At 52.8% G+C, this 24,492-nt stretch overlaps 1 protein-coding gene across 1 annotated transcript; it reads left to right on the top strand.

Annotated features, from left to right (window-relative positions):
• On the top strand, nucleotides 1–24,492 carry Trim29 (tripartite motif containing 29). The gene is made up of 9 exons (XM_055622372.1): nucleotides 1–804; nucleotides 8,670–8,765; nucleotides 9,675–9,908; nucleotides 11,475–11,673; nucleotides 14,064–14,165; nucleotides 16,305–16,397; nucleotides 18,874–18,969; nucleotides 21,812–21,888; nucleotides 24,430–24,492. Exons 1-9 carry the CDS (start codon nucleotides 1–3, stop codon nucleotides 24,490–24,492), a joined length of 1,764 nt encoding a protein of 587 aa, XP_055478347.1.

Below are 24,492 nucleotides of genomic sequence, written 5' to 3' on the forward strand. Positions count from 1 at the left end.
ATGGAAGGTGCCGACGCCTCCAGAAGCAATGGGGCCAGCCCGGAAGCCAGGGACGCCCGGAGCCCACCGGGTCCCAACGGCAACCTGGAGAATGGCGCTAAAGCAGACAGTAAGGACACCAAGACAACCAACGGGCACAGTGGGGAAGTGACGGAGGGCAAGACCCTGGGCAGTGCCCTGAAGACAGGGGAGGGGAAGAGTGCCCTATTTTCCAGCAATGAGTGGCGCAGGCCTATCATCCAGTTCGTGGAGTCGGTAGACGACAAAGGCCCCAACTACTTCAGCATGGACTCTGCGGAAGGCAGGAGGTCCCCTTATGCTGGGCTCCAGCTGGGGGCTTCCAAGAAACCCCCTGTGACTTTTGCTGAGAAGGGGGAGCTGCGAAAGTCCATCTTCTCCGAGCCCCGCAAACCCACGGTGACCATCGTGGAGCCGGGGGAGGCCCGCAGGAACAGCTATCCCAGGGCTGACTCCAGCCTCCTGCTCCGGGCGAAGTCGGGCTCCGAGGAGGTGCTGTGCGACTCCTGTATCGGCAACAAGCAGAAGGCCGTCAAGTCCTGCCTGGTGTGCCAGGCATCCTTCTGCGAGCTGCATCTGAAGCCCCATCTGGAGGGCGCCGCCTTCCGTGACCACCAGCTACTCGAGCCCATCCGGGACTTCGAGGCCCGAAAGTGCCCTTTGCATGGCAAGACTATGGAGCTCTTCTGTCAGACAGACCAGACCTGCATCTGCTACCTCTGCATGTTCCAGGAGCACAAGAACCACAGTACCGTGACAGTGGAGGAGGCCAAGGCCGAGAAAGAGGTGACCCGCTGGGCCCCTCGCTGCCCGCCCTTACCCCTCCCACCTTGACCCTCACTGGGGACCTAAGTTTCCACTGTGCTCTGATCCTTTCGAAAACTTGTCTTCTTCCTCTGTACCTCCGGCCTGAGGGGTCAGAGGTCACTCTCTAGCCTCCAAATATCTTGGGAGAGGGGCATGCCATAAGTGAGCAAATAGAAGCTCCAGAAAGATTAGAGGCTGGGCTGAGCTCTTGAGATGACTCTGAGTCAGGAGGTGGTGTAAGACTGAAGGGTTCGGAACTCTCTCCTGGGCTCTTCTTGGCTGGTCTGTCTGTAACCTGGCAGTCACTCTCTTCACTCCCCCTCTGGAACTCCTTACTCTGCTCTATCTGGTCCCCAAGCCACTCCTTTCTCACACACCCCTATCCCTTACTCTGCTCGCAGTTGGGCCCTGTGTGCTTTGTTTGTGTGGCTGCAGCCGACAGGTCTGTGCCTGTGGGTGGACAGCATTGGAGCGAGAGCCTGTGTGGGTGGGTGTTAACGTGTGTTTTATCCGCAGGCGGGTGTCTGCGAATGTGGGTGTCTACCCGTATTTGTGTATAGGCTACGTCAGTGTGTTTGTGTGAGCTTCCTGTGAGTGATTAGGTGGCACTTCCACCGGGAGGAGCAGAGGCAAGCAGAGACTTGTGGGTGTGTTGCACCTGGGGAAGGTATTCTGGGTTAGGCCCAAGCTAGGGCCACTGGTCTTTTCCCTCACCCAGCTGCATGTGTCCTCCCCAGGGCCAAGCCTTCCTGGTGGCCAGTGCAGGGCTCCACTTTCTTGTCAGCTTTCATACCCCAAGTAGCAGGGGATCTCTCCCTACCCATCTCCCTGATTGTATGCTCGCTGGTCACTCTCCCTGTGTGCCTCTTGCCCCTACCCTTCGGCAGCAGGTGCTGGGTCACAGGTGGGAACAGACTCAGTCATCCTCTCTAGAAGCTTCATTTGACTCCCAAAGGTGTCTTTAGTTTTTCCTGTTCCCTGGGCCCAGTATCCCCTGGCCCCAGTGTCCCTTAACTCCAGTATCCCCTGACCCCAGACTGACTTTTAGCTTCACGATGGGAGACACACACACACACAGAGAGAGAGAGAGAGAGAGCATGAAGCCCATTCTAGAGAGAGAGAGAGAGAGAGAGAGAGAGAGAGAGAGCATGAAGCCCATTCTCAGAAACTGTACTTGGGAATTCAGAACAGAATGAAGGGCTGAGTCTCAGGCCTAGTGTTAGGAGGTTACCAGTCATAAGCTGTAAGTTCTGTCCCTGTGAAACTGAGGGATGGGTTAGGCAAGAGGTTCTCAACCTTTGGGATGCAATCCTGTTGGCAAATTTCTATCTCCAAAAATATTTATACTACAATTCTTAACAATAGCAAAAGTACAGTTATGCAGTAGCAAGGAAAAGAATTTTATGCTTGGGGGCAAGGCACCACAACGTAAAGAATTGTGTTAAAGGGTTGCAGCATTAGGAAGGTTGAGAACCGCTGCTCTAGAGTGTTTTCCCATTTCTCTGTGAAGCCACAGCATTTTCAGAAAAACTTCTGAGGACTCCATGGTGAGAAGGGGACAGAGCGGCCACAGGAAGCAAAGGTTTCAGGTCCACCCTCCACTGAGAGCTAGTTGTATACACTGGCCTCTTTTCTAGGCACCCTTTGGCTCTGTTGTGAGTTTCTGCAGAAGAGCTGGTTCTGGAGGGCAGGAAGGTGTGGGCAGCCTGGCCTGGAGACACCAAGTTTGCTATTCTCAGTCAGGGGCTGCTGTAGGGCTTAGGGAGGCCTTGACCTCGAGGGCTTGTGCTGTAGGTAAGGAAGCAGAGGCTCAGATGGACAACAAGATGGGACACCCTCCTTGGTATGCAGAAGCACAAACACGGAACAGCAGAGGGAGGAGAGCAGGCCTGATGGAGAATTCAGTCTCACGGTCACCTCTTCAGTCTGCAGATGTTGGGACACACCCAAAGAAAGGATGGAACCTGGCTATATATTCTAGCTGGAGAAAGATGTGTCTAGGTCTTCTTGCAATATTTGGGGTCACTTTGGAAGGGAACGGGATACTGGAGTGACAGCTATGGTGGGAACTTGGGGTAATCTGTGTGTGCGTGTATGTGTGTGTGTATGTTAAACTCACCTGTCTATGCTTTTACAACACTAGGATAGACAGAAGACTGCAGTTTGTCTAGGGCCATCTATTATGGGATGTTGGACTTGGGGGCCCTTGACCCAGAACAGGGGAGGTGGGTGGATGGACTGCTGTGAGGCCCAGTGCCAATTCTGAAGTCATCTGAAACAGACTCAAACAGCAGCTCCAGCACGGCTTTCTGCAAGGAAGCAGGCAGAACCAGCTCTGCGGGCCTGCTGGTGAGGCCGGGTGAGGTCACTAGGCAGTGTCTGGGGGAGTTGCACAAGGCTGGAGATGACACCCATGGCCACAGGCACTCATCTCCTGGGCCTTCGTTCTGTACAGACTTGGAGCACAGGCTCTCCTGGGAGCAGGGCATGCCAGATGATGGCCCCTCCCTCTCGTGGACCTCTGTGTTTCCCTCTCTTTACTTTCGATGTCCCAAGTGGTCCCATGGATGCTCACTGATCTAACTTATCTTTCTGAGCTTTCTCAGGCTATGTTAGGAGGCGAGACGAAGAGGGACATGAGTAGCCTGTTCATCCGCTGGCCTCCCTATCCATCCCAGGACCCTCCAACTACAGCTTCCTGCTCTAATTGGCCCTGTCTTAAGGTGCATTTGACCTGGGCTCTGGGTTGATAACATCACTGGCATAGGAAGCCATGTGCTGATGACATTCAAACTGGAGGAAGTGCCTCCCTGAAGAGGCTCCTATCCAGTGGCTTTTGTCCACATTCTAGACATCATCATTTGGCCCTATTCTCGTATTTTGCCCTGTGGCTTGATTTCTCATCTTCTTGCCCAGTTCTCTGAGCAAGGCTGAGCCACTAGGTTACTAGGCTAATGCAGCTGCTGGTCCTTGGGTTTCTTGCTGTGCCGATTTGGGGAGGAAAGCTCCTTGGGCAGATGGTGGGGTCTGGGATTCAGGAAGAGGAGTCAGACTAAAAGCCAGGGTACCTAGAATCTCTCTGGGCATTTTCAGGGAGAACATCTGGTCTAGGTATGAGACAGGGACCTGGTCGGATGGATGCTGAGGGGAATCAACCGAACGAGAGATTTAAAGACAGGAAACGGAGGAAAGTGAGAACAAGGCAGGCAGGTGGTGACCCAGTCTCTACAGAGCTCATGTGTGGGCCAGGATTGGGTCAGCATTTGCATGGTTTCAAATGAAGCAGTCTTGTAGGGTGGGGTGCCACATCAGGTTCTGAGACGCAGACTCACACAGAGGCCAGGGATGAAGAACAGAGGGGCTGGGTTTCTCTCTACCAGCTCAAACCTCTTTTAACACCAGGATCGAGTCTTTTTGAGATCATCAAATCCAAGGGCCTCAAAAACACCAGGCTGCAGGCGAGAGTCACTCAGTGACTTGTTAGAATTCAGAGTCCCAGGCCTTGCTCCAAGAGGTCCTGGCTCACACAGATTCTAATGTATAGCTGGGCAGGGGAAGGAAAATGAAACTAAGAAGAGGGGTGGTGACGTCAGCAATGTTCCTTAGTGGTCTGCAGATGCCAAGATGAAGCCTCTCACCCTAGCAGGCACCTTCCCCTGACCTGAGGATGCAGAGGGAGTGAATGGGGGACCTCAATGGAGCCAATGGACAGATATAGGGGCCGTTTAACATGTAAGCATAGAAATATGAAATCTATTCAGCATTTCAGATTCTTATCCAGGTAATTACCATGTGTCTGGGAGTACAAATTTGGCAATTAACTGGCTCATTTGGTAAGTGTCACAGCCCAGGGCCCATGCAGTTAATCCAGGCTGACGGAAGATCTTGGCCAGCAGGCTCCTCTTTCCCGGTGGCCTTGCCTGTTCACCTGTCTAGCGTTTGACTGTGTACACTTGATGGGCCCATCTAGGCTGAATCATCATAGGATGTGCCATCCCTTTACTCTCAGGGGACCTCTGCTCACTCAAGAGGCCAGGGATGAAGAACAGAGGGGAATTTCAATGCTGGGCAGCCCACGCAAGGGCCGTCCTAGCCGTCAGAGAGGAGAGGCCCCAGACAGTGTGGGAGAAGGGAACAAAGGAAGCATTTAGGGACAGGCCTGGGCAGGGTGAAGGGGAAGAAGGGAGGAGTGGGAGGAAGCCAGGAGGGAGGAATGGGGAGGGGTGGAGTTTGGGATGCTGAGGCCTGTCAGACATCTGGGGCTGCCACTACATTCTCTGAGGGCTTGGGGGAGGGAGAGTAGAAGAGAGGAAGCTGGTGCCCTTGTGTGTATGTTGAGCTGTGGTGGGACGGTGGGGGTGGGGTGGGGGTGGCTGTAGGAGGAGAAGATGGCTGAGGTTTCACCAGCTTCAAGGAGGAGGGAATACGGGTGGAGGTCTATGTCCTAGGAGTGTCTAGACTTCTGCCTGAGAGGTGCCTCCATAGGCCACAGAATAAGAAATGGGCCCTGTGGTTGCATCTTGGCTTTACATCTCTTTCTCACTGTGCACACTCGGGCCAGCTACATAATCTCTCTAGGCCTAGGTGACTGCATCAGCAACACGTGGCTGACACCACTGACCTCCACAGGGTCTTTGTCTTGTAGGAGATGCTCAGTGGCCCAGTGCCTTTCCTCCTCCTGTAGTCATGGTATCTTTGGACATCTTCTGCGTAGAAAAACAAAAACAACTCCCCCCAAACCTGTCAAGCGCTAAAAGATTTGAGGCTCATCCCTAGAGATCTGACCCTAACACCTGTCTTCAATGGGGCAGGACTCCTTCGAGGTGGGAGAAGGGATCATTATTGTGGCATTACTCTCAGCCCCAGGGATCTACTGTATCTTGTAGGTTTGGTCTTGCTGACTGTGTTGTCCGTACCAGGCCCCTCCCAGCCTGTTTCCGACATCCTCAGAGCAGAGCCCTAGAGAAGAGGACGGCTGGTCTCTCCTCTGCCCCGACCCATTCTGCCGCCCACTGATGAGACAGCTTGTCTCCACTTCTGATCCTGTCGTTGCGCGTGTCCAGGCTGGCCATCTCCTCCTCCCAACTTAGGTGGCTGGGCAACACCTCCACTCTCCTCTCCAGACCTCAGATGGCCCCTGCTCACCTCCCTCCCCTCCTTGCCTTTCATAGAATAGACTCCCAGGGGCACATCAAAACCTTTCTTTATCCGTAGCTTAGGTGCTTCATGGCTTAAGCCAAATTGGACTCAATTCTTTGGACTCAGTACCTCCTTCCTTCTTCTCGGCTAGGCAGTTCATTCTCCTCGGAAGAGCCTCTACTGATCACCCCTATCTCTTGACCCTGGCTTTTGCCTTCTCCCACTTGTAGAGCTTTGCCTGGTCCTTAGCTTTTTTTTCTGCCCCCACCCTGCTCCCCCCAGTGTCCTCCACTTTCAAGTATTCACAATACTTTACATCTTAAGTCGGCTGTCTCAGCCACTGTCCACCCCTCATCCTGTCCTCAGGCTCCTGACTGCGTCCATACCACATCTGGACTCCATCAGACCCATGTCCCAGCATCACCATGCAACGCTGTGCAGACTCACCTGAGCACACCTGCCACCTGCCATGTCTCACTGCCTTGTCCCACCTGGGAGGTGCCATGTAGGCGTGGCAACAGGGACCTTATTCAGCCAGTGCTGACTGTGGGCCAGGTGTTTTCTGTGCTCCGCTTACTGGTTCCCATCTCCCTGACACCTTCTGCAGTGGGTGCTCAGGCTTCCTCCACAGCACAGATGATGCTTCCCGAAGACTTAGGGAGGTGAAGGAACTTAGTAAGACCCCCACAACCTGTCTCAAGGGTCTCAACCTTAGATTCTTATCCATGAGCTCTGGCTGAGCGAATTTAAAAGGCTCAGCTGCAAAAGATGAGAGACCGCAGGCTATAATTCAACCCTGATCCCCCACCCTCTTCCCCCAGGAATTCTTTAGGGATGGGAAAGTTGCTGGGACAGACCCCTTATCTCACTTTTTCTGTTCCTCAGGGTACAGATCTGCTGTTCACACTTGGCCCACATTGGGGTCTTTGCCAGGCTTTGACTCTTCACCCTCAAAGAGCAGAGTTGGAGGGTGGAGGCTTAGTCTCTTCATTCTCTTCCTTCCCACTACTGTGTCTTCTCTGAAGCTTTGTTCCAGAGACTCAGCCAAGTTCCCACCCTCATCTCTTCCTGAAAGCCCGCCTTCCTCTCTGGTGATGGCATTTTCCATGCTGCAGGGATTTCAGACTTTGGGGGTGGGGCAGAAACTTACTGAGAACATCTGAGAGTTGTTTTTTTTTTTTTTTTTTGCCTGGCAAGCCTGGGAGTGTGAGGGTGGTGGGCTGATCATGAGAGTGGGACTTCCTATCTGGGGGTCTCTGTGGCTCCTGTGTCCCTGCCTTCCCCACCTCTGGACACCATTTCTAAAAGGCCAATGGGAGCCTTTCTACCATTAGATGCCCTGATCTGGGGGTTTGCGGCAAGCACTCCAGGACATGCCCTTAGCTTCTGTCGCAGGCACGGCGGAGGCATTCCTCATTTTTGTTCAAAAGCAGCTGTTGGTGCTTCAGGCCCAGCTGCTCATGACTCCTTGCATCGTCATTGTCCTTATGGTTTGTGATTTCTTCACTTTAGCCAATGTAGTCTTATAGGTTCCTCAGGGAGATGGCTAGAGAAAGGAGTGAGAGTTTCTTTCAAACTCCAGTGGTTCTGGGAGGCTCTGAGTTATGTAAGACTTCTCCAAATGATCACCCCTTTATACTCCAAGATGGACAGGGATTTGGCAGCCCCAGTGAGACCCAGGAGGAAAACAGAGGTATCCTCAACTCACTGCATAGCCTTGGCTTTAGCTTCCAATCTGCATCAGTTACAGCTGCTTTTCAGAGAAGAGTCTTTCCCCGCATGGAAGCCAAGGACGGAGGCAACACTGATGTTTCAGTGCCCTCCTGATAGAGAGCCTTCCCAGCCTATCAGAGGGTCTGACAGTCTGTGAGCCTCTGAACAGGGGTCTCAGGACATCTCCACCCCTGCCTAGCCTCACCCTGTAGTCTGTTTCTTCAGGGAACCTGGGGAAGAGTTCCCGTCTTGCCTACACTGCAGATACGCTCCCTTCCTTATAAACAGGTTTACAGCTCTGCCTGCCTAAACGGAGTCTGTGCCGGCGGCAACCTCAGCTCTGGCTTGCAACACAAGGCCTGTGTCATGCCACAGAAACGCTGCATGGGGTTACTGCTACAGGACACTCCCTGGGCAGGGCTCTGCCAAACTGGGTCAAGTCCAGATCCTCTCTTCAGCCCCCTGAAAGGAGCCCAAGTCTCTCACCTTTCATGTTAGGTGAGAAGGACGTAGAAGGCTTAGCTCCTATAAGGACACAGCTAAGCTGTCCAGACCCAGTAGTCCAAGAGTACAGAAATAAGGTTTTTGATGCATTGCTAGCTTCTTTTCCTCCTCCTTCTCTTCCTCCTCCTTCTCCTCCTCCTCTTTCTTCTTGTTCTTCTTCTTCTTCTCTTTCAGAGACAGGGTTTCTCTGTTAGCCTGAACTTGCTTTGCTGTGGCCTTGAACTCACAGAGAACCGCCTGCCTCTGCCTCCCCAAGTGCTAGGATTACAGATATATGCCACCATGCCCAGCCGTTGTTGGATTCTTGACCACTAGCACAGTGTCCAGCAGATCTGAGGCACTGGTAACATTTGCTGAATGAAAGACTGTATGGATGAATGTTGAATCTGCCTGAGTTTGCTCTGTGGTGAGTCCCTGGCCTGGATCTCTGGTACTGTTCCCCTCTTATCCTGTTCCTGACAACGTCAATCTCCACACTCTCCCTACAGACCGAGCTGTCACTGCAAAAGGAGCAGCTGCAGCTGAAGATCATTGAGATAGAAGATGAGGTGGAGAAGTGGCAAAAGGAGAAGGATAGGATCAAGGTGAGCAGCCTGAGGCTCCCCAGCTGTGCCCGTACTCTCCTGCTGTGCTCACTTGCCTATGTTGCCTGGGAGAAGGCAGCTGCTCCAGGCTTTGGCCCACCGTGATACTCACACTTCCTCTCATCCTCTTTGACATTCCCACCCACTTTCCTTCCCAGCCTAGGTCAGGCATTTAGGTGGAATTTTGCTTGTCACCTGAACTAGCAAACAGACCCTAGACCCATTCTGCAATGTGTCTGCCAATATCCTCTAATGTTTACCCTGCCCACCAGACTACCCAGCTACTAAACACATGCAATTTCTTTCCTACATGGGCCAGCATGGTACTCTGTCGTGGCTTGGATAATTGCAAACTAGTCTAAAGTAACTGACTGGGAAGCATAGCCTCAGAAACAGCCAACTGATTTACTTTCCAAATAATGTTTGTTCTGGTTGGGGCTCCTGAAAACATACCCTGACTTGTGGGCGATTGTCTGAGCATGTAGAGGGTTGGAGTAGTGGCTCACTACTTTTGCACCCAGGGGAAAGAGCCATAGTAGATAAGGAAGAGTGGGCTATAAGAAACACCTGCAGACAGAGGTGGTACACACCTGTAATCCAGCCCTCAGTGGGTAGAGGAAGAAGGATCAGAAATTCAAGGCTAACCTTGACTACACAAGAAATTTGAGGCTAGCCTCATTTACGTGAGATCCTATCTCAAACAATAACAAAGCAATCCACCTAAACCAAGAAGTGCACGATGGCATGCTTATCAGGAAGTGACATCCCTAAGTGATGCCTTCGAATAAGAGACTTGTGGATGAGTAGGCTTATCAAGTTAGGGCCCTGGGAGTTCTCCAAGTCTGTTAGAAAACTGGGGGCTTTTCATTAACGCAACTCTTCTTCAACCCTGCCTGACTCTGGACCTAGAGCTTCACCACCAATGAGAAGGCTATCCTGGAGCAGAACTTCAGGGACCTGGTGAGGGACCTGGAGAAGCAAAAGGAGGAAGTGAGAGCTGCGCTGGAGCAGCGGGAGCAGGATGCCGTGGACCAGGTGAAAGTGATCGTGGATGCTCTGGATGAGAGGGCGAAGGTGCTGCACGAGGACAAGCAGATCCGAGAGCAGCTGCACAGCATCAGTGACTCCGTGCTGTTTCTGCAGGTAGTAGGCCCCGCCATTCGAAGTCCTCATCCTTTTGCCCATCCCATCCAGTCTCTCAGGCCCTCATTCACTGTCCATTCGTGCATTCATTACCCGTTTATTCACTGCTCATTGACCCACTGTCCATCCATGTATCCATAATCCACTCATTACTTATCCGTTCACTATCTATGCATCTACTACCTATCTACCCGCTACCAACCCTTCATCCATCCATTTGCTACCCATCTGTTCACTACTCATCCACTCACAGTCCACCCATCAATCCACCCAACCATTACCCATTACCAATCCATTCACCCATTACCCACACATTCACTGTCCATCCTCCTGGTATCCATCCATCCATCCATCCATCCATCCATCCATCCATCCATCCATCCACTCACCTATCCATTCACCTGTAACCCTTGCAGAGCATGCCAGTCTACCTACCTATCCATTTATTACCTATCTACCCATCCACTCACTACCAACCAACCATCTATCCACTTACTTGCTACACACCCACCCACTATTTATCCATCCATTCACTACCAGCCTTTCCATCTATTTCATTTTCTAGCCAATCTACTCTCTCTACTCTAAGGAAGACACACAAATGTCACCTTGTACCAAGTTCAATTGCTATGCACCAGCAGTGCTCTAGGCTCGATAAGAAAGAGTTCTGTGATTAATTAGTAATGCCTGCCTTGGGAAAGGAAGGAATGGCATAAGAGTGTTGCATATTTGTTATCACTGCTCTAGTCGGTTTGTGTATTCATGCGTCCATCTTTCTGTCTGCTAGAATGTTTTGGTACTCCTAGGCATGCAGGACTCTATCCGGTGCTACGGTGAATAGAGAAGCGTAAGACATGGTTTCTGCCCCCAAGCAGCTGCAATCCAGCTGGGAAGATAAGACGTGTACAATTAGAGAACAATATGGAAAAGTGTGTAATTAAATGATAAAGCATGTGGCTCAGGAGATAAGTGCCTATGGAAATTCAGAGAAGGGCTGGAGGGCTGGAGCAATCTAAGGACAACTTAGTGGAGGAGGAGGAGGAGTTTGGATAGGGTCTTGCAGGCTGCTTAGGGCTTGAGAAGGAGGAGGGATGCTCCGGTGAGGGAGAAGGGATGTTTGAGAACCACAGAATTATTGGGGCAGTCTTGAGTAAGGCTTGAGTGTGGAAATATCCACACTGTTCCAGTATTTTCATGCACCTTTTTATCCTTTCCCCTAAAGTCTAAACAGCCTGTGTCACTTTTACAACTTCCCATGTATGTATATATGTATGTATGTATGTATATATGTATGTATGTATGTATGTATGTATGTATGTTATGTACACATTAGTGGTGGGAACCATAGAGTCGGTCATCTGACTGTTAATTCAGTCAAGACTGATTTTAGTCAGCTCATCTGTCCAGTGAGGAAAAGGAAGGCTAGCTATTCAGCTGATCCTAGAACCCAGCTCTTCTGGCTCTCAGCATGGAGTCGCCAGCTAAATTGAGAGCTCTCTTGCAGACCAAGGTCACTGTAACTCTCAAAGACTGACAAAGTCACTGACTGCTTTTCTTTCTTCGTAGGAATTTGGTGCGCTGATGAGCAACTACTCTCTCCCTCCACCTCTGCCCACCTACCATGTCCTGCTGGAGGGAGAGGGCCTGGGACAGTCACTTGGCAACTTCAAGGATGACCTGCTCAATGTGTGCATGCGCCATGTGGAGAAGATGTGCAAGGCCGATCTGAGTCGCAACTTCATTGAGAGGAGCCATATGGAGAATGGTAAGTCCTCCCTTGTTCTCAGGGCCAAGGATATGAGTATTTCTCAGTCAGCCCCTGCTGCCTTGAAATAGAGAAGATCCTGGCTCGCTGGCTCCTCATGGTCTCCATTTACTCATCCACTGGAGCATGTTCAGACTCTAGTGTCTAGCACCCCTATTGAACTGGCAGCTATTACAAGGGGCCTCTAGAGAAGAGAGATACTGGGAACTGCTTTACAGGTGCCTTCTCTCTGGGTCATTGATTAAAGCCCAGGACTGGTTTCATTCAGATCTCCACCTGACTGTCAGCTCTAATCTAGCAGCTGCATACTGCGGCTCTTCAATGGGCCAGACTTCGAACAGATGAGTTGCAGGCTTCAGAAGTAAACTAGAATTATATCTGGGCTTGGAAGGAGGCCCGTCACCATGGCTGTGCTGAGTAATATTGAGCCCACAGGCTGAAATTGGCCTGGTGGTGGGTTGGAGGTGATGGGACATGGCGTCTCTCCCTGAGTCACCTGCCCTGAAATCAGCCCTTCTCTGAGTCACGCTTTCCCTTGTAGAGGTCACCTGCATTCTCTCACAGAAAGCCTCCTAACCTGAGGAACTGCCCTGTTAATCTCTATTCCACCCAATTCCAAACCTTTAGGGCCTGAAGCCAGGGTACTGTCTCCAAGGCCACACCCCAGTGGCTCAGGCCCAGTGCACATCTTTAAAGGCAGGCTGATTTGGCCTCATTGCCATCAGCACCAATGGGAATGGTTCTGTCTGGTCTCCAGGTAAAGCATGTCACTCACTGTTCCCAGAGGAGAGAGGCTATGAGTGTGCAGGGGACTGCCCGTGCATGAGACCACACAGTGTCCTTGTGAAATACGGGGGGCAGTCAATCACACCTAAGGACAGATAAGCCATTTTAGCAAGACAATAATTTGGCTTAGAATGGCACTCAGATCCTGACAGCCTTTTCCTAATGACAATAGCCATGATCTTAATGGGGATAGTGACAGCTGGTGTGATTGAGGACCCCCTGGTCATGGACATTATGCTGAGTTCTTTCCTTCCGTGGCCTTTCCATGTACGGGGTGTTGCATCTTGAGAAGCAGCCTTTCAAAAGCACCCCCCCCCAGCTGATGGGTAGCCACGGGGTACTGTTTGAGTTAGCACTCTGCTAGTCTGGGTGCTATGGCGTCGTAAATGGGACCCCCACAGCATCACTGCTGACCGTGTCATCAGTGATTTGAGGAAGGACTGTCATAGTCTCTGTGATATATACCCTGCAGGGAAGTCCCTGGGTATGGTTTGGGCAGGTGTAAGAGGATAGTCCTAACTAGGGTAAGGGTGGCCTATGAACCTTGTAGGAACCACCCAGCCTCCTGGTGGCTCATTGTGCCATTTCTAGGTCACAATGATTCCTGCCACAGTCTCTGTGCAGGTGTGGCCTGGCATCCAAAGCGAGATGCGGAGTGAGATGGTGGCCAGGAGCAAGGCTGGGTGTGCTGATTCGGCTGTCCTGCACCCATGCTTCGGGCCCAGGGGAAACAGCCTTTGCCTCTGTCATGTTTTTGTCACCGTTGCCTAGTGGCTAGGTGGTGTCTGCTGCAGGACATAGAGGATGGGTAGCATGTGAGTCAGCCCTTGGAGTGACCATTTGCTGCTCCCTGACAATGGCTTGCCTACCAGGCTGGGGGTGCATTCCTCCCTCCCAGACCCAGGGCTCAGAGGCATCAGGCCACCTCCAGAGATCCTTGGTCTAGTGGGACCAGGGCTGGGCCAACACTTTTAGTCTCCTGTGTGCTAGGATCCCTCTAGATGCTGATGAAGATGAAGATGATGAAGGATAGCTCTGGTCTGTTTTCTCTTTACCTGAGAGAGAGTGAGAAGGATGGAAATAGCAGTCAGAAAGTAGTAAGGGATGAGAGAGGTGTGGAGGGCAGCAGGTTCAGAGGGTGAGAGGCTGCAGCTGTGTGCACCTTACCCTACACAGCTAGCCAGATCTCTGGACCACAGAGGCCAAGAGAGAACCTCAGTCCACCACCTGATGCCGGCCAGCAGTGGCTGGGACTGAAGCGGTGTCAGGTATCAAATTCCAGCTCTGTCTCAATTGTCAAATTGCCAGGGGCAGATCACTACCCTCCCCTCTGGAGCCTTGGTTTCCTTCTATGTCACACGGAGATGTTCACACCTGCCCAAGAGTTGATATCCAGATCAGACAAGAAATGGGTATCAAAATTCCCTTGCCATAGACACAAATGCCTTTGCAAGGAGTCAGTGTGATGGGAAAGAGGTTTACCGGAGGAGGAGAGTAGGTGTGGACCCAGTGTCGGCATGTTCTCTAGGCTGGGAGGGTTTGGCTCTCTCTGTGGAGGCTCCTCTTCCCCACCTGTCTCTCTGCTGACTCTCCCTCTCTTCCAGGTGGTGACCATCGTTACATGAACAGCTACCCAAGCAGCTACGGGAATGAGTGGAGCACGCCTGACACCATGAAGAGATACTCCATGTACCTCACACCCAAGGGTGAGGGAGAGTATGCTAGCAATGGTAGAGGTCAAGGCCACTCTCAGATAGGTTCTTCCTGGGGAGAGGGACCATAACTCAGTGTGTCTGGCGCCTGCATCTTGTCCCCGAGTGCTAGTGATGGATGCTTCCGTACACCCACCGGTGGCACGTGTCCTGGTTTGGTCGCAGGTTACCCAGCACTCTTGCTCCTTAGATGCACTGGTCCCCTGAAGCAGTGTGTCACTCCCCCTGTAGCCTGTGTCCTTCAGAGTACCTTCCAGACTGTAGCGCTTCCGCCCAGTCCGACGCAGTAAGCCCTGGGCGGAGCCGTTGCCTCCCGGGCCAGTCTGCTCCTCCGAGTCACCTGCCTTCTTGGCCTACCCTCCAGGGAGACAGCCCGGTGGACTCTAGGCCAGGGCCTGCCTGTCCTTGTCTCAGGATAGTCTGGAACATTCTTAGAGGCCAGCAACAAACCACAGCAGGGCTTGTTACATAAGGGTGGGTGTCCCAGGCCACAGGCTCAGGGTAGAGGGCGTGTGCAGGTACATGTGGAAGCCTAGAGAGGAATGGGGATGCCAAAGAGTGGAGGTTGGAGTGGCAGGGTGTCGATCTGGGGAGGCACTTAGCTGGAGAGAGAAGCCAGAGGCCCTGAGACAGACAGATAAATCTGCAGTGAACAGGGCTAGGGATTGGGAGAAGTGAGCTCATCAGACAGGAAGTTCCCCACCCCACCTTTTACACCAACACCCAGACTTTCTGGAAGGTTCTAGGCAGCAGAGGGGTGCCAAGATTTCCCCCTGGCACTCGTGGGGTGAACCACATCTGACATCAGTCCTGTGCCTTCTCTGCCCAGAGCTCTGTTCTTAGCCAGTTCTGTGAAAGGACAAACTGCGCTGGCCAGATACCCAGCACCTTTTTTCTTAAGAGCTCCGGTTGGACTCGCTCCAGCCTGATCTCTCTGGCTCTACCCTGGCTCAAGGAATAGCCTGATGGGGTACTCAGAGCCCGCAATGATGGGGTGGTCCTGACCTCACTGGCTTCTGCTTGATTCTCCCTGCATAAGGGAGACCCAGGGACAGAGTGGTCCCACTGCTGGCCACCAGGTGTGGGGACTATAACCTGCCACAGCAGCTCCCCAAGAGTGCCAGGGCTGAACCAGCCTGAGGCTGATCACTGTCCCCTTTGGCCTGTGTCCCTCTCTGTGTAGACAGTCTGTGAGACTCCTGGGATAGGAGCTTTTCTGGCTCTGACACTGGTCCTGTGCGTCAGTTGTGACATCTGTAGGTGGAAGAAACAGGTTCCTCTGGTGTCCCTGCCCTGCGGGGGATGGGGTGGGTAGGACACCTGCAGCTCCCAGGCTCAGGGTTAGAGGAAAGGCATGGGAGGGGCTGCCGAGATGTCAAGAGGATCAGAGAGATAGGGCCACCAAAGATTACCGGCTTGAAAGCTTGGAGTCAGTGGGATTAGGTAGTGGCTGTGCCCTCCCTTGGAGAAGTTAGTTCCCAGGCTCAGGAAGGAGGGATTCTCTGCCCAGTATGGAGAGCAGGCCTGTGATGGGAAAAGGCTGGATGGGCAGTGCTGGGCTGGGTAAGCTGGCAGTGGGTGGAATATATGGTATCTAGGCAGGAGGGTAGAGACAACAGAAGGACCCCGACAAAGGGCTGTGTGGGAGCACAATGCAGGAGGGCAGTGAGGAGCCACAAGTTGTGTTGATCCCTGGACAAGTTCCAAGCTGGTTCATTAGCCTTTTGTAGGAGGCTAGGTCCTCACTGGGTGATGACCCAACCCCCTCTCCCCATCATGCCTCTCCTCCTACTACCCCAGATCCCAGCCTCTGCTGTCCAGTTCAGACAGGCACTGGCTCAGGAGAGAAGTGTTGGCTTGTCAGCTTCTTAGCATACCCCTCCCCCCCAAAAAAGCACCCAGGATTTTAGTGCTCTGGGGACAACGGCCAGTAGTGTCCCCTCTGCTTCCCAAGGATCCCCATTCAGGTGATGAGTTTTGTGACTGCCTGAGGCTAGATCCAGGAACTGTTCCTAATAAAAGAGAGGGAGATGTTTGGGGTCCTGTCTAAGATCCCCTCAACAAGTCAGAGGCCATGGGCCCCAAACTGAGTCAGGCCCATGTTTCTGCAGCAATGGTGTTTCTGTCCCGCAGGAGGGGGCCGGACGTCCTACCAGCCATCATCGCCCAGCCGCCTCTCCAAGGAGACCAACCAGAAGAATTTCAACAATCTGTATGGAACAAAAGGTAGGAGGGGGCTCAGCTTCCAGTGGGCAGGAGCCCGTGTAGGTGTGCAGGAGGGAATATGGGATGATGGTGCCAGGGCTGAGCCATGGATTGAATGTCTTGACTATCCAGTGCAAGATGAATGTAGGAAGTATATGTGTGTGCGTGGGGGGCAGGGGAGAGGACAGGATGGGTCCTCCTGAGCTGAGAGACACACAGAGAAGAGAGATAGAGACAGACGGCAGACAGACTCACATATGAGAGAGAGAGAATGTTTCTACTGGCTTACGCAGAAATGCATGATGTCATTGGTTAGGCTCAGGGAGAAGCTACTGAAACTCGGCATCTTTAAAAATCCCCAGTGCATTTTCTCTTTTTATCCCTGAAAGACGAGTTGGGGGAAATGGGGTGAGTGTCTACCCTGAGGTTAGCTGTGGTGACCTCTCCTAGCAAGCGTCAGGACTGAAGGCCCACAGACCTGAGCTGACTTTTGTACTAGCCCTTCAGTGGCTAAAATGATCTCTCTCAGATGCAAAAGGAAACAAAGGCATGACCTGACATGGGTGTACCTGTGAGGCACCACCACCTTACACAGTACTGAGGGGATTGGGGAGGGGCATGAGGATGTGCCTTTCCCAGGGGAGCTTTCAAATACAGGATCTCCTGCTCCTTGTGCTAAGGGCAACACTGTGCTCCAGGTCAGGATAATTTGCTCACGAAGCCTCTGTTTTGGGGGCCCTGCTTTTGTGCTGGAGCTCTTGGTACTACCTGCCATGTAAAGGGAGGACTGAGCCAGTTCCATGACGCATCCCCAACAAAGATACATCCCTAAGAAGACTGCAATGAAGACTAGACTCCTGGAAACTGGAAGGTCACTGCCACCGGGTGGAGAGGGCAGTGCCCGGCATCTCTACTGGCCATTGAGATTCACTGAGTGCTGAGAAGCTAGCTCAGTTGTTAAAGTATTTGCCACACAAACACAGGAACCTGAGTTTGACCACCACTCGTTACAGGCTCTGTGTGCCTGTGATCTCAGGGCTAGGGAAATGGAGCCAGGGGGATCCTGTGGTCATACTGACTAGTGAGCCTAGCTAAATCAGCAAGCTCCAGGTTCAGAAAAGACCTCGTCCCCAAGACGATGTGGAAACATGACTAAAGGCACCTGATGTCCACCTCCAGCCTCCACAGACATGAGTACATATGTACCCGCACCTGCCCATACACTGGCTAGCCCCCGCCAGCAGATAGCCATAGGACAGAACAGCACCGAGACAGTTCATCTTAACCGCTTCCTGGCCGGTACAGAAGTCTGCAGAGGTGCGTCCTTTTGTCCTGATACTTGCTGAGAAAGGCCCCCAAATCCAACTTCAGCTTGGCTGCTTGCCCCATTTTGTTCAACTCATCCTTCAGGGACAGGAGGAACACATGGGCTAGTGTGGGCACTGCTGCAGGGGAGCTTCACTTAGGTGGCACCCAAGGCTCCCTGCTGCTGAGGAAGAACTGGAGGACAGTGCCCCATTAGTGGGGACTCCAATGTCATCTTGATGCCCCTGCTATTTCTCTCCATTTCCTCTTCTTCCACACCACAGAAACCCCCTTGTACATAGCTGTCTGTTAGCCTGTTCTCCCCCACGAATAGAACAACGCCAGGCATTCTGTCAACTGTTGCTGTCCCCAAGTGATAGGATGCATTGGTATTTGTTTGCTCTTTTGTTAGCGCATTTACCCATCAAACATGCAATGAGTATCTTCTAGAAATAAGGCCCTGGAAGGCATCAATTTTGATGCTAGGCCAAACAAACATGTCCCTAGCACTACAGGAGATGGACAGTTATACAGCCAGCTGCAACCCAGGGCCCAGGAAGCTCAGGGTGTTGGGAGGGAGCAGGTAGAGGCGGAACTGGGAGAGGTGACATGGAGACCTGCTATGTGGATTGGCTGAGGGTGGGGAGCAAGGGCCTATCTCAAGTAAAGGCTCATTCTGGACCCAATGTTAGAGGCAAGGAAGAAGCCAGTGTTGGAGAAAGTGAGATCACAGCTTGGCTGGAATGCCAGGAAGTGTGTGGGAATGGGAGAGCAGCTCATTGTGAGGACAGGAGCTAACAAGACGGCTTAGTGGGTAAAGGCACTTTGCTGTGTAAGCCTGGTGACCTGAGTTTTATCCTTGGAACCCCATGTTTAGGTGGGTGGAGAGAAATAACACGAAGGTATGCTCTTGATCTCTCCATGTGTGCTGTAGCGCAGGCCACTCCGCATCACATGATACACATGAAAAGGTACAAATTCCCTTCTTCTTCTGAGGACAGTGGCCTGCAGGAGCACACCTATCCTTTCTACACCTTCCGTAGCAGGGAAAGCCTGGGGAGTGTGACACAGGAATAGTGGCCTCAGAGGTAGCAAAGGGACCAAGAGTCAAGGGACTGATTATGTCCTGGTCCTGCCCTTCTGTTTCCATGCCAGCCTACCTGGGTCTGACATGCCTTCTTTGTTCTGCCAGGTAACTATACCTCCAGGGTCTGGGAGTACTCATCCACTCTTCAGAACTCTGAGGACCTGCCCATTGCGCAAGGCAATTCCTCCTTCTCCCTGAAAGGTGAGCTCACTCCCTGCCCCTTGCTTGCCTGGAGGTTGCCCTGCTTGAGTCTCTGTTCCCTCTCTGACTAGTTCCTTCCTTGCCTTCTGGAGGGGCAGGCCCCAGCCCAGGAAGCCCGGCCAAAGGAGGGGAGGGTGCTGGGCTATGGCAGTGTTTCTTGGGTGTGACATACATACTGGCTCTTAAAAAGGGTCTGGGACCACAGGTTTCAAGGGCTGGAGAGGTACACACTCTCTGCATCCCTACCCGCCGGCCCAGATGCTGCTTCTGGGTTACCTGCCCAGCCTCTGTGCTATGGAGTTGATTTAACTCTGTTTACCCAGTGACTCCCGGCAGTTGACTAGACCCCAGGTCATGTAGCAGCCCCCAACTTCCTATAGAGTCATCTTGCAGCAGTCCCTTTGAGGAAGTGGGATCAGGCTTCTCAGGTCTGACCTTTTTCTATACGTGTCCCTCTTCTACCTACTGTATTCCTGGAGGTCTTGAACATGTTGAATGGTCTATACCGCTTCTCCCCTGGGGTTGGAATCATCCTGAGGCTATAGGCTTGAAGCAGAGTCCAGGGTATAGTAAGTAGGCCCAGGGCCCTCCCATCTCTCCTTCTTGGCCATAGAGGCAGCTCTGATGAGGAGTGATCTCACCTCTTCCTATACCCAAAACACCTGTCCTGAGGATCAGAGGCTGGTCCCTTGGAATGGAGAAGAGAAGGAGCTATCTGTGGCACACCGCCACTGAACCAAACCAAACCAAACCAAACCAAAACAAATCATACTCCACAGCAAGCAGTGGCCTATGACGTGGCTTTATCACCTCGTGGTCCAGTCTAGGCTAGGGCACAACCTGTGTCAAGGACAGGATGCTTGGGCTACTAGCAAGATGCAGAAGGTAATGAATAGGGAGTCCTAGCCTACGGGACCCTGGGCCAGGCCTGGGATACTCTGGGACTTGCCTTGGCATGCTGGCTTCCAGCAGGGGTTTACCTGCTCCTTGCCCAAGCCTAGCCTGAAGGCCACTGGACACAGAGGGCAGTGGCCCTGAGCCCTGGTTCAGACTTTCTCCTTCAGACTCGGCCTCCTGCTGAGGCCCTTCCTGGAAGGACTTCTCACTTCCCGTGAGTCCACCTCACCTTCAAGCAGAGCAACCACCAGGCTGAGTAGGAATGGCTTAGCCAGGTTGCCCTGTATGCCAGGAAGATAGCCTGCAGTACTGAGACCCCCCCCCCTTGCCCACACCCTCCACCAGCTCCCCAGGGGACACTGGAACTGCCAAGCCAGCTCCAGCTGCTAGGTCTGAGCACGGTTGTAGAATGGCCCAGGTGTTAGAGCCTCAGCCTCCTGGAGAGTAGGCGCTCGCTGCTAACACCTCTCTCTCTCCCAGCAGGCACTGGGAATGGCCCCTATCAGTTCACAAGCTTGGGCCAGGCCACTGCAGAGTTTTCCAAGCCACTGGACCGCAGTGGGCTGTTTAAAAACAATCCCGGTACCTGCCTGTTTCCCACCCCTTCCCTTCCTCTGCCATAGTAGGGCAGGCGAGCCATCGTGGGATATCTCTGCCACTTCTAGGGTGCTCTGGTCCCGATTTCTCAGAGCTCGTCAGAGAGAGATGCATGTCCCCCCACCCCTGCCATCCCAGCTCACCCTCTCTGGACTTCTGCCTGCTGCCAAGGCTGGTCTCCTGGGCACCCCGACCCCACCCTTAGCTCTTACAACTGGAATGGGTTTTTCTTTCTGGATACTGAGCGGTCAAGTCTCAATTCCCAGTCTTTGCCGTCGCTCGGGACCCATAGAATCTTCTGTTTCTCAGGCAGCTCCCACCCTAGATGCAGGAAAAGCCCTGTGGGGGTTCTCATTTGGCACTGTGGGTAGTGCTGGGGATGGTATGGCCCACCCCAGGCCGCCACAGCCTTGCTGGACGGTGGCTGTCAAATACAGTCTGTTAACCTCTCCAGCTTTTCATTCTCCAACTCACGGGAGGTTTCTCCCCAGCCACTGCGGTTTGCCCTGTGGCTGAGCAAGCTTTCCATTGCACTGCACAGTTAAGCTCTGCATAGACATCTCTGGGCTGAGAAGGGCAGGGAGGCAGGTAGCCTCACCTTGTATGAGCACCTTCTCACCAAGTACTGACAGCCACCTGCTGGGACCTTGGGCTTGCTGTCCCAGCTCTGATGGTCACACTGGCAAATGGCTGCCCTTCTTCAGGTTCCTGGTCTGCTGCCAGTGAGATGTGAGACAACACAAGCCAGGCAGAAGGAATGGGATTATGGATTTTGGAGGCTAGCAAACCTTGGTTTCCAATCCTGACAGCTGCTTGCTGGCGTACGACTCGGGCAAACTGTTGAGCTAGAAGAGACGGGAGAACCAAGCAAGGCGCAAACATACACTCATGGTGCTTGGCACGAATGGGACTAAGTAAATGAGAAGCATCGCCCTGACCTCCCAGCATAGTGCAGCAGAGCCAGGAGTCTCTCCCTCCAGGCAGTGGTAGCAGGGCCTGTCCTGGACTCTGGCAAAAGGACAGGTCTGTGCGCCATAAGCCCTCAGGGCCAGTGGGTGGCGATCCTAACAGCATAGTGCAGAAATGGACTGGGAGACAGCATTCTCCTGCTCTCTGGCCCCATCCACCTGGCTGGCTCCTCCTCCCTCTGTCTGCCTCGCCTTCCTTTGCCTAGCCTCCCAGGATTTCCAGCTGGCAATTGCACCACCCCAGCTGCCGCACACCTCTGCAGGTGGCTGAACTTGGTCTTGGGCTGGATGATGCTTGGGGGTCACTTTGCTGCTCTAACAGTGGGGGTCCCTGACCACAAGCCAGGGCTCCCCCCAACTGGAGCATCTTATCTTCCCAGGATATCCTTCCCTCCTCCGGAGCCAGGCTCCCAAGGCCCAGCCTCAGACTTGGAAATCTGGAAAGCAGACTCTGCTGGTGAGTAAGGCATACTGGGAGGGCAGCCGGGCACAGGCATGTCCAGGGATGGATAATAACTGTGCAGGCTTTCAGGGTCTGTGGCTCATGTTTGGGAGTGTGGGAGGCAGCAATGGACCAACCACTCACATGTAGCAAAGAGACAGGAATGGACGTATAGGCAGGCGACCTGGGTAAACACACATTGCCTTTGACCTTAGTTGAGAACCTGTGACATGGGCAGCCCTTGTTTGCCTTTGCAGGTAGTCACTGGGTGTCTGTGGTGGCTGGGTTTCCAAGAGGTGATCTCAATATACTTAGTCAACTGGCCAGGCATCCTGGAGATGGTTCCCATTCCCGGGGTGACTTTCCAGCTTTGAGAGCATAGAGGCCATTAGGGGTGATATCGTGTGTATGGGGAGCTGGAACGCTCCCATATTACTCCCAAATAACCCTAAGCTGTGGTTATTAAAAAGTGGCACTGGCTGTGTGTGTGGCCAAGGGAGCCAGACCACCTGCTGGCACCACATACCCTTTGCAAGACCCTTTTCCTTCTTCTAATACGTAGTGAGATGAAGTGGCCTTCAATTCCCTGCAGACCAGATGTATCATACCCAGGGAACAGCAGTGGTCAGACACTGTCACTCTGGAGCCTTCCTCTCCCCGAATGCTTCCCTCCCAAGGCTTGCTAGGTCTTGAGAGGGATATCTAGTGTACCATGCAGGTAGAGAGCAACATGGGTTTACTGAGATGGGGGCCAGAGATCTTGCTTCTGCTTTTGCACTTTGAGGTCAGAGCACAGGATTTGCCTCTGTTCTACAAAGAGCATCTGGGGCTCTTTTAATTGGAAAAAAAAAAAAAAAAAAAAAAGCTCTTTAATTTGTGGGCAAGAGGAGCTAAGTGATTGTGAATATAATGTGGATCTCGGCCCAACGGGCATTGAAGCAGCAGGACTGTAGAAAACAGATAATGGGAGAAAGTCATTCCTCCCCCTACTGTATACCTTCCTGTCCCCCAGACCCGATCCCCCACAGAGAAGGCCTTCCAGCCTCTGAGGGCTCCAGGAGGACAGGGCTATGGTATCCAACTGGCAGCTATTGTTGGGAGGATGGAGGCCAAATATAGTGAGCCCAGAGGCCAGCCTGAGAGTCAGGCTGCCTGGCAACTGGGCCAGGCATCACCAGCTTGCTATGTGATCTTGTGTGAGTTGGTCTTTCATGCCTCAGTTTTCCCACTTCTAACATGAATTCCACAGGCTGGGTGAATTCACAGTCCTTTTAACTCTCATACTCCGTGACCCTAATTAGGGAAGGATGGAAAGGAGCACCCTGCTCACCCACTGCTAACATTACACAGACAGCAGCACTGTCCATTGGCCTGCAATCCATATGCGACTGACCCAGCCTTCCTAAAAGGAAAGTCCATTCTCTATATCCTGTGACTGCTCTGGGGTCCTGAAATGGACCCAAGGGCTAGAGACTGGCTCTGGGCCCTGCTGGGCTAGAGCGTTCCCATGACTTTGTTCATGCTCTGCTTTCCTTTTTGGGCCCTGGTTTCTTCCTCTGTGAATTGATGGGTTAGCCCAGGTCTGGGCTTAAGAACCTCTTGCTCTGGCCTTGCTGAGGACTCGTTCTTACTGTGCAAGTCACAGGGGCTTCTAGGAGGCACAGAGCAGCTTTATGTCTGACCCACTTAGGGTCAGGTCTGATTCCCGAGACCCTCCTGAGGCCAGAGGTGCTCTTAGTGGCCAGGGACTTCCATTCCAGACTGACTTCTCAGAGCCCCGAGGCAGGGATTAGAGGGAAGGGAGGAAGAGGGCTGATCTCCCTGAGATTGTCATGTGACATGGTTCACAGAGGAGGTTGGGAAAGCTGTTCCTGGCTCTGGCCAGAGAGGATGGTCCTCCACGATTATGGATGGTGGTGAGCATAATGGGCCGGGACAGTGGTATGTTCATTCTGTACCCTTCTGTCAGGGAGAATCACACAGAGAGAACCTAAGCTGACACGTGAAATGCTTGGGACACAAGAAATGGGGTGGAGCAGGGAGTGAGGGGGTTTTGGAGTCCAGCCTCTGAGTCTCTCATCCCCTGTTTACTAGCTGGTGACTTGGGCAAGTTGCCTGGCCTCTCTGTGCCTTGGTTTGCTTACTTATAAAGTAGCTGTGATCATAGTAGCCTATTTAATTGGACAGTTGTAAAACCTAATTGAGTCTGTCGATGGAAAGCCCTTGGCACAGTGCTGTGCAGTTCTGTCGAACACAAAATGCGAAGCACGTGGTGGCTCCGGTGGCACTAGGAGGATGTTGGGGTGGGGGATGACATCCAAGCTCATAGACTAAGTGACAGGAATGGACTCTAGCTAGAATGTGGATCCAGAAGTTCTTATGGTCTCCCAGGCCACCTCCTGGTAGCAAGATAGGTAGATCTTGCAGGTCAGACCACAGGGTGCTGTGGGCTGTAGGTCTGGCACAATGCTGCTTCAGGGACCTCTAGAATGGGTGGGCTGGCCCCGGGGTTCTGCTGCCACCTGGCTACCCTAATCACTCCCGTTTTCCCCACAGTCTCACTACCGGCCATTCTACGTCAACAAAGGCAGCGGCCTCGGGTCCAACGAGGCTCCCTGA

The sequence above is a fragment of the Psammomys obesus genome, unplaced genomic scaffold (assembly GCF_907164565.1).
Source record: "Psammomys obesus unplaced genomic scaffold, mPsaObe1.curated_primary_1811, whole genome shotgun sequence".
In the NCBI taxonomy this organism is placed as follows: Eukaryota; Metazoa; Chordata; class Mammalia; order Rodentia; family Muridae; genus Psammomys; species Psammomys obesus.

Bases quoted from the DNA above. Each gene is read 5' to 3' on its own strand.
- Trim29 (XM_055622372.1), top strand. From the start codon at position 1: ATGGAAGGTGCCGACGCCTCCAGAAGCAATGGGGCCAGCCCGGAAGCC. The intron at 805-8,669 runs GTGACCCGCTGG...CTCTCCCTACAG, and splicing joins AGGCCAAGGCCGAGAAAGAG to ACCGAGCTGTCACTGCAAAA. The intron at 9,909-11,474 runs GTAGTAGGCCCC...CTTTCTTCGTAG, and splicing joins ACTCCGTGCTGTTTCTGCAG to GAATTTGGTGCGCTGATGAG.